At 36.4% G+C, this 13384-nt stretch overlaps 1 protein-coding gene across 1 annotated transcript in view; it reads left to right on the top strand.

Annotated features, from left to right (window-relative positions):
* The first annotated feature begins 609 nt into the window (after window positions 1-609).
* msi (RNA-binding protein musashi) overlaps window positions 610-13384 on the top strand; it is a 122290-nt gene continuing 109515 nt past the window's right edge. Inside the window, exon 1 of the mRNA XM_088274465.1 lies at window positions 610-1068. Coding sequence (XP_088130591.1) covers window positions 989-1068 — 80 coding nt within the window. The 5' untranslated portion in view covers window positions 610-988. The remainder of the gene's footprint in view (window positions 1069-13384) is intronic.

Raw genomic sequence — 13384 nt, forward strand, 5'->3', positions numbered from 1 at the left:
AAATTTCTTGAATCTTTTTGACAATAATCTAAACGACATTGATATTTTAATGAGTAAATATCACTTTTCCCGATTTCCGTGTGGTGCCAGATTTGATACTGGCGAGTTTTTCATATGTTACCCTATTATATGCTTCATTACCTTATGCAGTGTCCTTTATCTCATTTGATGGGAACAAAAATGAAATAAAACGATCGCCAAAATAATGACGCTTATTTAGAAAGTTAAATGATTGAGTTGTTTATCTTAAAAAATGGAAATTTCTTAAATTGACCTCCTGAAACACCTTTTTTCGAAACAACACAAGGTGTTACTGATAGGCTCACAATCAAAAGCTCAAATCATTATTTTACAAGAGTTCATAAATATTCAGTACGTTTGATAAAGAAATTGATTAAAAAACTTAACTTTTTGTTATAACCGAACAATTTTCATTCAATAAATACGATAAAATCCCTTTGTACAGTAGCGAATTCATAAAATAAGTACAATCGGTAAAAATGCGTTTTATTTGTGATCTTACACTACTTAGGTACTGGATTATTTTTTGTAGTAGTGGCAACACCGCACAAGCGAATGCCTCACTACCCCGACCACCCCGCACGGCGTACACACAACACCGGGCAGTAGAGAGTAGAGGCAACTTCCGACGGCCGTACGCGTTCGTCCATTGTCGAAATTATCCAAAACAAAACCAAAAGCGTGCGAACCGTGAATCAAAACACCTTCTTATAACTCAAAATAACATAAGTGAATAACAACCTACCGTAGAATATCATTTTCAAGGTGGTAGGATCGCGTGCAAAAAAGCCATTGTTTGTTGTCGTGCGTCGAAATCGCTTTATGAAAAAGCGTTAAAATTCGCAATAAAACACAAGCAAACCAGTGATTTAGTGCTCAAATTTGGTTGTTGAATTACCTCGTGTTGATTTTTCAATAGTTTTGTGATAGGATTTTTCTCGTTTGTGTTGTGATTTCGACAGGCAAAATGTTGTTTGAGAATCCTGCCAACGCCGCGGCGAAATTGTTCCCTGCCGCTTTTAATATACCTCCACCAGTGAGAATAAGGTAGGAAATCCAATAAACAAAGTCCGCTTTGTTGTTTTTAAATTAAATATTTCGTTGCATGTGTTTTAATTCGATTGCATTTCTCAATGCGGAATTTGATGCGGCTAACAAAATGGACGCGCATTTTGACCCGCAAAAGCGAACCACTTTTCCCTTCTTAAATATAAGCCGGGCCTATTTGAAAATGTCTTAATTTATTATTCAACTAATGGGCTTTTATTTATTTTTTATCAAAAACGAAACAGATGAATGTTTTTTTTGTTTCTTTATACAAAATCATCTTCAACATTACACCTGCGTTATTCGTTTTCTGTCAAGTCCACATAATTTTTGTTGTTGTAGTTACTAAAAAATGGAAATACTATGCCCTAAACCTATTATTTCTGTCTTGAAACCATCATTTATATATTTTTTAAATAGTTTTCTTTATTAAAATAACTATCTGATGATAAAAAGCTTAAACAAAGAATTATGTCCTGGCGTCTTAATTTGTATCCTTGTATTACTGATACATTTTTTTTTCTTTTAACGTATAAAATATACATTTCAATCGTATAAAAACCACCATATTAAACAAATCATCGTAAAATTTTATTATACTCAGTTGTTTTAAAGATTACAACAATATTATCGAGTATATTTTCTTAATTTTTCAACAATAATAGAAAATATTGAAAAAAAAAACCAAAATGGCGTCTGCCTTATTTTTTGACATGTAGGGATATTTAAAAGCTGTATACCTCGTGATTTAAAACGTTTTTAAATTTGTAAATGTGTGCGTTGATCGAAAAACATTAGTAAGTAAATATTTTTCGTGTATTTCACGAGATATAGCTCGCTGTTTGAATGTTTTTCTGCTGCGTAAAAAAAACGCATTCTTTTCTTCTAGTTTTAGGGTGATTTTCGTTTACATACTTGTATTTTTACCAATATTTTTAACATGTCGCTCACTCCTTTCAACAAAGTCATGTATCAAAAAACTGGATTTTTCAGGAGATCGTTTTTAAAGTTTAAAAATATAATAAAATGTATTAAAAATAAATATTAAGCCACTTATTGAACTTTTTACTGTGCAACAGATCTTTTTTTATGTAAAACCTGAATGTTTTTTCTCCATTTGAAAAATATTTGGTATATTAAAAAAAAAAAAAACAATTCCTTTTCTTCAAAATGCAAAAACAACACTGTCTGCATTGTAGCGGGTAAATATTAAGTTTAAAATATGCCGCTTTTGCTGGGATATAGTACATTTTCTGGGCATTCCGAAAACACGCACAACTGAAAATTGACGATTTTTGATATATTATGACGTTGTTGAAAGGAGTGAGCGATATGAAAAAAAACGTAAATCACTGGCAACGATTATTGCGCGTTTTAACTAACCATCACACCGCTTCCCCGCATGGGTAGGCAGAGAGAATAGTACGCCACTCCACTCCGTCTTTGCAAACATACTTCGCCTATTCCACGTTCATGCATCTCCTCATACATACCTGCCTATTATTTCGACTCATAACATGACCACTTTCGAGTATTCGACATACGTGATCGTGTCAAGTTTTTCTCGGTCTTCCTCTGCTCCTTCTAACAACTAAATTTGCCTCATAAATTAGTTTATGATAACCTCTCTAATATGATGTCAGTATTGTCAATATCTGGACCGGTGTGACGTCACAATTCATGTTCGCAGACTCCTTAAAGTGGCATTGAAGATCTATAATTACCTACTTATCTAAATTTCAATCAAAATCAATCAATCGCTAAATAAATTTAATTGAATCGTGCGCTTAGATATTTACCCAACTTTTGAATAACCTTAGTACATAATGTACACTGATCGCTCACTCCTTTCAAGAACGTCATAAATTAAAAAATCGTCAATTTTCAGTTGCGCACGTTTTCGGAGTGCCCAGAAAATGTACTATATCCCAGCAAAAGCGGCATATTTTAAACTTAATATTTACCCGCTACAGGGCAGAAAGTGTTGTTTTTGCATTTTGAAGTAAAGGCATTGTTTAATTATTTTTTTTAATATTCTAAATATTTTTCAAATGGAGAAAAAACCTTCAGGTTTTACTTAAAAAGATCTGTTGTACAGTAAAAAGTTCAATAAGTGGCTTGATATTGATTTTTAATACATTGTATTATATTTTTAAACTTTAAAAACGTTCTCCTGAAAAATCAAGTTTTTTTATTTACGACGTTCTTGAAAAGAGTGAGCGTAATGTGCCAAGGCAAATAGCCGCAAGTTAAAAACAGTAGTTTTGAGATAAACGAATTACAAGTTAACCTGAAATGATGCTTTTTGCCAACACATTAATCAAATTAATACAATTTTGCGGCTATTTGGATAATGAATATCTCGGTAAAGGAAAGAGATATAGCAAAATCTGCGATTGTATATGATAGAGGCCAGGTATAAGAATGCTTTGAGCCGTGTCACGCCAAACAGCCGCAACTTGAGTAACGGCTAGTTGCCTTTACACATTAGTACAACATATAGAGTGTGTCCAAATACTTGTTCACAAATCTGAATTATCTCCAATGGATCTTTGTCAGACGGGAGGAATATCTAATTTAACATACTCAACCTATAAAGGATTGTATTAGACTCGTGAAGTGCTTATAACAGCCGATATAATCAATATTTTCATTCGTCATTTTCTTTTCCAAAATTCGCCTTCGCGAAAACGTTGTTTTCGTAAGTTGGCAACGAATGACGTCGCGGAAACGAACCCACACTTCTACTATTGCAGCTCTGTAAAGCGCATACATAAAGGGATATGCCGCATAGCACACCCGATGACGTCTAGCGGTGTCCGTTTTTCGTTTTATTAAAATATCTATATTTGTCCGCCTCCGTAGTGTAATGGTCAGCAGGCTACCGTTCTGGAGGTGCCGGGCTCGATTCCCAGGGGGGTCAAATAAATATAAATATTTTTTTAACAGTAATATTTATTCAATATTACCCTGGACTGGTACCTGAAGCGGAGGGCTGATCACCTCTCCTTCGCGTGTAAGCGATCAAGATAACTCTGCGTTTATATGACGCAGTGCCCTATGCACCATTGGGATGCGGATAAGGGTTTTATTATTATAATTTTTTTAACAGTAATATTTATTCAATATTACCCTGGACTGGTACCTGAAGCGGAGGGCTGATCACCTTTCCTTCGCGTGTAAGCGATCAAGATAACTCTGCGTTAATATGACGCAGTGCCCTATGCACCATCGGGGTGCGGATAAGGGTTTTATTATTATTAATTTTTTAACTGTAATATTTATTCAATATTACCCTGGACTGGTACCTGAAGCGGAGGGCTGATCACCTTTCCTTCGCGTGTAAACGATCAAGATAACTCTGCGTTTATATGACGCAGTGCCCCATGCACCATCGGGGTGCGGTTAAGGGTTTTATTATTATATATTTTAAACCTGACGTATGCGAACGCACGTTTTTCGTTTTGAAATATCTCGTGTTTAAACCTCCATATCTCCCTTAGTTCTCTACAGATTTCAATAAGAATGTAACCCATAGATAGTCTTGTGGTTTTTCATATTAATTTATTAGCCAATAATAACACAGCATGAGATAAATCCATTGTATTGACGTGCAGCTAAGATCGGATTACTAGCTCGTAAGAATATTAAGGTCTACTACAGTGGAGTTCAAGGAATTCTCAAGGAAGTCTGTAAGGTCATTCGGACATTCTGTTCAACTTACTTTTATATACAGTAGAACCTCTCACAGTTTAATTCGTTCCAGCATCCTAATCGTTATGCGAAACATTTTTTCCATACAGATCAATTGAAAATACGTTAACGCGTTCGAGGCCGTAAGAAAACTCAATTATATCATATTTTTAGTGTTTATTCAATTAAAATTGCTTGTAAATTGTTGCTTACTCATGACCCTTATCCGCACCCAATGGTGCATAGGGCACTGCATCGAATCGACGCAGTGTTATCTTGATCGTTACATACATGAAGGCAGGGTGATCACTCTGGCGCTTCAATCAACCATTCCAGGGTAATATTAAATAAATATTACAGTGCAGAATCACTTATATTTATTTTCACCCCCCTGGGAATCGAACCCGGCACCTCCAGCACGGTAGTTAAACACGCTGACCATTACACCACGGAGGCGGATAAAAGTAAATGGAGATTGTTAGGGAGTGTTAAAACTGGGAAAATAATTTAGATTTGAAAAAAAAAGTTAATAAAAATATGAATTTATGTCAAATAATTTATCCCTTTTAGCTGGAAAACTGTTTTTGAAAATACATTTCGCTCAATCCTTTCAACAACGCATATACCATAAAACTTGATTTTTTAGGAGATCGTTTTTGAAGTTTAAAAATATAATACAATGTATTAAAAATAAATATCAAGCCACTTATTGAACTTTTTACTGTGCAACAGATCTTTTTAGGTAAGACTTGAAGGTTTTTTCTCCATTTGAAAAATATTTAATATATTTAAAAAAATAATTAAACAATACCTTTTCTTCAAAATGCAAAAACAACATTTTTTGTCCTGTAGCGGGTAAATATTAAGTGAAAAATATGCCTCTTTTGCTGGGATATAGTACATTTTCTGGGCATTCTGAAAACATGCAAAACTGAAAATTCTCGATTTTTGATTTATGACGTTCTTGAAAGGAGTGAGCGATTTGTTTTAGTCGGCGCTTAAAATTTCGCCAAAATGTGTCGCTGCATTGTCATTGAATGAATAAATTTTTAGCACGAAAAGCCACCTCCTTATCAGGGCGATGCTTCTTGATGTACTATGCAGCACGGCTGTCCAAACTTCAAACACAGAAAGGGACATTTTTTGTAGTAAATTTTTCTTGCATTTTTGTACTTAGTAGAATTTCTTCAAACCCTTATCCGCACCCCAATGGTGCATAGGGCACTGCATCATATAAACGCAGTGCTGTCTTGATCGTTAACACACGAAGGAAAGGTGATCAACCCTCCGCTTTAGGTACCAGACCAGGGTAATATTGAATAAATATTAGAGTGAAAAATTACTTGTATTCATTTGACCCCCCCCCCTGGGAATCGAACCCGGGACCTCCAGAACCAGTAGAATTTACTTCGTCCAAAAATGCAAAAAAAAACGTACTAATAAAAAATGTCCCTTACTGTGTTTTGAGTTTGGACAGCCGAGCAGTGTCCCATGCTTTCAGCATTTCTCATATTGCGCTAGAAGATTGTTGCGCACTCCTTGGAGTAGAGTTTGGTACGGCCGTACATGTACGGCCGGACAGGTTGAAAGTCCCTCGGGACGGTCGAGCGACAAGTGACGCGGCGACGGATCCGACGGCCGGTGCGACATGGTAGTACATATGTAGTTGGAGCTATAAATGTTGGCCGCAAGTTGCGAACGGAAGCCCGCGTGGGCGGGTCCCGTTTGTCTAACGTAGTCTTAGAATTTTACACTCACCGTATTGCATAACTGGCCATCGATTTATCATCGCGCACGCTGCGTCGTATACCGTTTGATTTAAAAAATATATTTGGCGTAGTGTGACGCGTAGCTTGTAAGACCAGTAAATGCCCTGACTTCGATATGCTTCTTCATCTTTGTTGAGATGTCAAAAAATTGAAAGAATTTTTTTTCTTTTGATTTTATAGCCCAGACTTCCGTATTCTTCTTCGTCTATGTTGAGATGTCCAAAAAATTTAGTTTTTTTTTATAAAAACGATCCAACTATCTGTATTCATATAATACATCAGCAACCATACAGTTTTTCCAATGTTATTTTCTTTGACCAGTGATCTGGTTTCTTCGTTTCTGACATCACCAGAATCGTGGGAGGCTAGACATAATTCTGTTTTAAATACACTAAAATGTGGGGGTTGAAAACCATGATTTTATATATTTAAAAATTTTTTTTTTAATTAAATAGATTTAGAATTATTTTGTGACATCTCATCAAAGATGAAGAAGAATATGGAAGTCTGGGCATTTACGGGGCTGACGACCGTCATAGGCTGGGTTAAGTGACACTTAAATGCTAAGCTCAGCCCCGTAAATGCCCAGACTTCCATATTCTTCTTCATCTTTGATGAGATGTAAAAAAATATTATGAAAATAACTCCTGTAATTGGAGATAATCCAAATTTTGTGAACAAGTATTTGGACACACTCAAAATGTTGTAAATAGATTTAGTTTCATGACGTCCTTTTACGTATTACAGTAAAACCTCGATATAACGGGCTAGGATTTTTTTTTCATTGTAATCTACGTTTTCCCTACTCTCCGAACTACTGTCTTCTCGATTTACCTTCAAATTAGCGACCTGGGACTGTACTTTTTTATTTATTTTTATTAAAATTTACGAGAGAGTTAAAAACTGCACATGTCATTCCGGTCCATACGCTGATATGGGGCACGGCTTCCCAGTGAAGCTGCTAGGTGCGGCTGGGTCCATCCTTCACAGCCCGCGACAGGTGCGACTCTAGATGGGCGATCGGTCCACCTATCTAGGCATTCCCATCTGCCGCCAGACTCAGCGACTCTATATTAACTCCGCAATATTTTGAGTGTGGCCAAATCTTTGCTCTCCAATCTGAGATCGTCCACTCGAGAGCTATTTATATTTTTACTTATTTATATTTTTACAAAAAATTAGTTATGAAGTATCTTGTTTGGGGTTTAGTACAGATTCCGCTATCCTTTCTCAAAATATACCATACAAGACGAATTCGGAGCATGTCAGGTGATTGAACAAATCAACTAACTAACTAACCATCACGCCGCTTCCTCGCAGGGGTAGGCAGAGAGAATCGAACGCCACACCACTCTGTCTTTGCAAACATTCTTTGCCTCTTCTACATTCATGCATCTCCTCATACATACCCGACGATTATTACGACTCCTGACCCGGCCGCTTTCAAGTATTTGACATACCTGATTGTGTCAAGTTTTCCTCGGTCTTCCTCTGCTTCTTTTTCCAACTACATTCGCCTCATAACTTTGGTTAACCGTTCTTTCTTCTATCAAACATCGTTTTGCCACACATTCGTCTGAGGGATCGCATTTCGACTGCATTCAGTCTGCTTTCATCCTTCTTTTGCCAACTCCATGCTTCGCTTCCATACATAAGGGTTGGAACCAGAACTCCATTGTGTACTGCCAGTTTAGCTTCCGCTGATAGATTTTTATTTGCTAAAACTGATTTTAGTGCACCATTCACTCTGTTCCCAGCATTCACTCTCCTTTCTATGTCTTTATCAATCTTTCCATCCCTAGAAAACATACTACCCAAATATATGAAATCATCTACCTGTTCCAAAATCTCCCCATTTACCAATATTTCACACTCAGATCTACATTCATCTCTTTCAAAAACCATGATTTTGGATTCGCTAACATTCATCAATAAATCACCAAAAACAAATTATGTACATCAAAATGCAAATCTATTAATAATTACAAGGAATTACAGAATATCTTTCTGGGTAGCTTTCTAAACTAAACAGTAGGGTTTTTTTTTTAATATCATAAATGTATTCTCAATATTATTAATATTTAAAGCATTTACTTTGTGGTAAGTCATTTTTAATTATTTATTTTTTTACAAAAATGTTTATATTAGTATGCCATATAACCACTCACCGAGATTTTTATATCTACCGGTTTCGAGACGTACCCGTCTCTTCGTCAGGACTATCACTACTACAGCATGCAAACAATACCACCCTTCACCACCATAGCACCATTTACACACTCAAAACTACACAAAATGTCACACATGCGATTTTTGGTCGGCCAGAATGTTGTAAAGAAATTCACTGGTCAAATTATTAGCTAAAATAATACAAATGAAAATTATATTTTCTGGCGTTTCTCATGTGTGTGATAATAATCTAGAATTCGGATCTCACATACTAATAAAAGAGTTTCTGCTCAATGAAAAAAGCTTCTTTTTATCTCACCAATAGATGTCTCTAGTGAAGTTCTAATGATTCAAGAACAACGATTCGGAATTAGTTCATATATAAAGAACTTCCAAGAATTTGAGTAGTGTGGTTGTCAATAATGGGTAGAATTGGTGAATGTTACACGTGTGTAAAGTGATCACTTAAACCAACCTATGAAGGTCGTCAGCCCCGTAAATGTCCAGACATCCATATTCTTCTTCATCTTTGATGAGATGTCAAAAAATAATATGAAAATATAAGTTGTCACTCAAATACCTTTCCGTAAAGTATTTTTCAGTTCATTTTTCTGGATCCCTGACTGGGTTCTATTTTATATAGGCATATAGAAATGAGGTAAGAAGCACGTTTAAAGGAAAAAAAATAAAGAAGATAGGTAATCACAAACACAAATATAACTAACTAACTAACCATCACGCCGCTTCCCCGCAGGGGTAGGAAGAGAGAATAGAATGCCACACCACTCTGTCTTTGCAAACATTCTACGCCTCTTCCACGTTCATGCATCTCCTCACACATACCCGCCGATTGTTACGACTCCTAACCTGACCACTTTCAAGTATTTGGCATACCTGATCGCGCCATGTTTTTCTCGGTCTTCCTCTGCTCTTTTTTCCACTTACATTCGCCTCATAAATTTGTTTTACCGTTCTTTCCTCACTCATTCGTTCTACATGTCCAAACCATCTCAACACACCTTTCTTAAGTTTATCGATAGTGCTTATCTCAGCTTTGCATTCCTTCCTTATTTCACTATTCGCACATCTATCATACATCGTTTTGTAGCATTTCGACTGCATTCAGTTTACTTTCATCCTTCTTTTTCACAAATATCTTTCTATAAAGTATTTTTTTAAGTTCATTCATTTTGGGTCCCTGACTGGGTTCTAGTTTATACATGTAAGATAGCTGGTTAATTTGGGTGCAGGCAATATATTGCAAGGACATTACTCCAAACGTATTTGTGTTCATCGGCTCCACATGTATTTTATTATGTCCTCGTGTATTACTTATAACCCTTATCCGCACCCAATGGTGCATAGGGCACTGCATTGAATTGACGCAGTGTTATCTTGATCATTACTTACATGAAGACAAGGTGATCACTCTTGCGCTTCAGGAACCAGTCCAGGGTAATATTAAATAAATATTACAGTGTAAAATCACTAATTTTTATTTTCACCCCCCCCCTGGGAATAGAACCCGGGACCTCCAGCACGGTAGCGAAACACGCTGACCATTATACATCGTGTATTATGACGATGAATTTCTGTTAAAAATCGGCAGCATCTGCCTATCCCTGAGGTTAAACGAGGCTAAGATATACGCGCTGGAAACTAATCCAAATTGATTTTTAAAATACATGAAGCATTCGATTTCCTTGATAATGGCGTCGCTTTTAATGTGACTCCTTTGATCATTTTAAAGTGTGTTTTTTTAACACGTTGTTTTAATTTAATTTATATATATTTACAGAACTAAACTGTCAAATGTTTGTAGGTTGGTAAGCTCCCATAGGCCCTATTCTCAAATCTTTAATGTGCTGCTTCCAAAAAAAAACTAACCAACTAACCATCACGCCGCTTCTCCGCAGGGGTAGGCAGAGACAATAGAATGCCACACCACTCTGTCTTTGAAACATTCTTCGCCTCTTCCACGTTCATGCATCTCCTCATACATACCCGCCGATGCTGCTTCCGTTTTGCCGAAACGCATTTATAGGATTACCTATGTTATTTCCCGGAGTGTTTGCCAATTTATGGGGCGAATGCATTTGGAAATAGGAGCAGAGAAAGACCGAAATGAACTTGGCACGATCCGAGTATTTTAAATACTCGGGGGGGGGGGAGGGTCTGGGGTTGGAGATGGCAGTGCATAACGAAGTCGTGGTTCCGACCCCAATGTATGGAAGCGAACCGTGGAGTTGGCAAAAGAAGGATGAGAGTAGACTGAATGCAGTCGGAATACAATCTCTCAGTGCGGCAAAATCATGTATGGTAGATGTTCCAATGCTTATATAAAGAAATAATACAAGGCTGAGATAAGCAAGCGAGTGTTTTTGCCTAGAATTTTCACTCATGAATTACATGAAATTATAGTATCTTTAAACATAAAGAGTAAATCCACTCACGAGTAGGCATAGGCTATGAAACTTATAAAGTTGAAGCCTGAGTAGGGTCATAACAAACGGTGTTGCATAAGCCGTAGCTAGATTTCAGAGTCACTTGGAAGTTACGTAATTAAAAAAATAACTGAGATAAGCATCATCGATAAAATTAAGAAAGCTGTATATTGAGATGGTTTGTACATGTGGGACGTATGAGTGAGGAAAGAATAGTAAAACAAATTTATTAGGCGAATGTAGTTGGAAAAAAAAGCAGAGAAAAACTTGACACGATCAGGTATGTCTTATACTCGAAAGAGTGATCATAACATGAGTCGAAATAATTCAATTTGTTGATAAAAAAAATGTTAAAAATGTAATATTACAGCATTGGTAACGTTCTACGTATTAATTTTTCTTCTGCACATTTATATTAACATTCATTTTGAGGCAAACGACGATTTCAAATGTAGTTGGAATGTAGTTTGGCAGAGGAACACCGATGAAAACTTGGCTCGGTCAGGTATTTCTAATACTTGAAGGTGGCCTTGTTAGGAGTCGAAATGATCGGCGAGTATGTATATACGAGGAGGTGCATGAATGTGAAAAGGGCGAAGAATGTTTGCAAAGACAGAGCGGTGTGGCTCTCCATTCTCTGTCTACCCCTGCGGCGTCCTTCGGGACCTTGGGAGAACAAAACGCTCACTCCTTTCAAGAACGTCATAAATCAAAAATAGCCAATTTTCAGTTGTGCATGTTTTCGGAATGCCCAGAAAATGTACTATATCCCAGCGAAAGCGGCACATTTTAAACTTAATATTTACCCGCTACAGGGCAGAATGTGTAGTTTTTGCATTTGAAGAAAAAGTATTGTTTATTTTTTATTTTAACATACTAAATATTTTTCAAAAGGAGAAAAAACCTTCAGGTTTTACCTAAAAAGATCTGTTGCACATAAAAAAAATTCAATAAGTGTCTTGACATTTATTTTTAATACATTGTATTATATTTTTAAACTTCAAAAACGTTCTCCTGAAAAATCAAGTTTTTTTTATTTAAGACGTTCTTGAAAGGAGTGAGCGAAAAGAGGTGTCGGAAGACCCCAAAAGATATGGTCCGATGACATAGTCGCTGTGGGGAGTAGAAACTGGCTGCAAGCAGCAACCGCCCGGAGGAAATGGAGAGTAGGGAAGAGGCGTATATCCGGCAGTGGAGGGCAGAGGGCTCATGAAGAAGAAGAAGAAGAAGACGGCGTGATGGTTGGTCGATTAGTTGGTGTAGAGAATTGCGCCGTTTGTGAAAAACCGTCCGTTAAAAAGTAACCAAACACACCGCCGACTTGTCTCGCTTTTTCAAACACATGGCTCGTCCGCGTTTTTCAATAATGGTCCTTGTGGTCTGTTGGACTTCTCTAATGCTTTTGTTTTCATACTACTTCAAAGGATTATTAGTTTAATCGTTTTATTTCACTTTTTATGCCGGTGAAATAATAACACTATAATTTCATATTTTGTATATTAAAAGCATAATAATATAACACTCTCCTTTGTAATTCATCGTTTACTTTCTGTAATAAAAGTGGTAATACACAAAGTAAACGGGGTCATATTAGACTGAAAAATCACTAATATTTTTTTAGGCCCCCTTGGGAATTGAACCCGGGACCTCCAGCCTAGCGCGCTAACCACTACGCTGTGGAGGCAGATAAAAAATACATAGACAATGAATATGTTGACTGAAATTATAAAACAAATGTACATAAGTACTTTTATAATATTTTTCGACATCTCAACATGGATGAATATTATGGAAGTCTGGGCATTTACGGGGCTTACGACCGTCATAGGCTGGTTTATATATTCATTTTATTTTTTGACATCTTATCAAAGATGAAGAAGAATATTGAAGTCTGGGCATTTACGGGGCTGACGACCGTCATAGACTGGTTCAACTGATCACTTTACACGCGTGTAACATTCATCAATTCTACCCATTATTGACAACCACACTACTCAAATTCTTGGAAGTTCTATATACAAGAACCAATTTAGAAACCATGTTCTTGAATCACTAGAACTTCACTAGAGACATCTATTGGTGAGATGTAAAGAAGCTTTTTACTTAGCAGAAACTCTTATATTAGTATGTGAGGTCCGAATCCTGCATTGTAATCACTCACATGAGAAACGCCAGAAAATACCATTTTCATTTTTATTATTTAAACTTATAATTTGACCAGACAATTTATTTACAATATTT

Source organism: Brachycentrus maculatus, unplaced genomic scaffold, assembly GCF_059751285.1.
Source record: "Brachycentrus maculatus isolate JH-2025_06_01 unplaced genomic scaffold, ASM5975128v1 h1tg000680l, whole genome shotgun sequence".
Classification (NCBI taxonomy): Eukaryota; Metazoa; Arthropoda; class Insecta; order Trichoptera; family Brachycentridae; genus Brachycentrus; species Brachycentrus maculatus.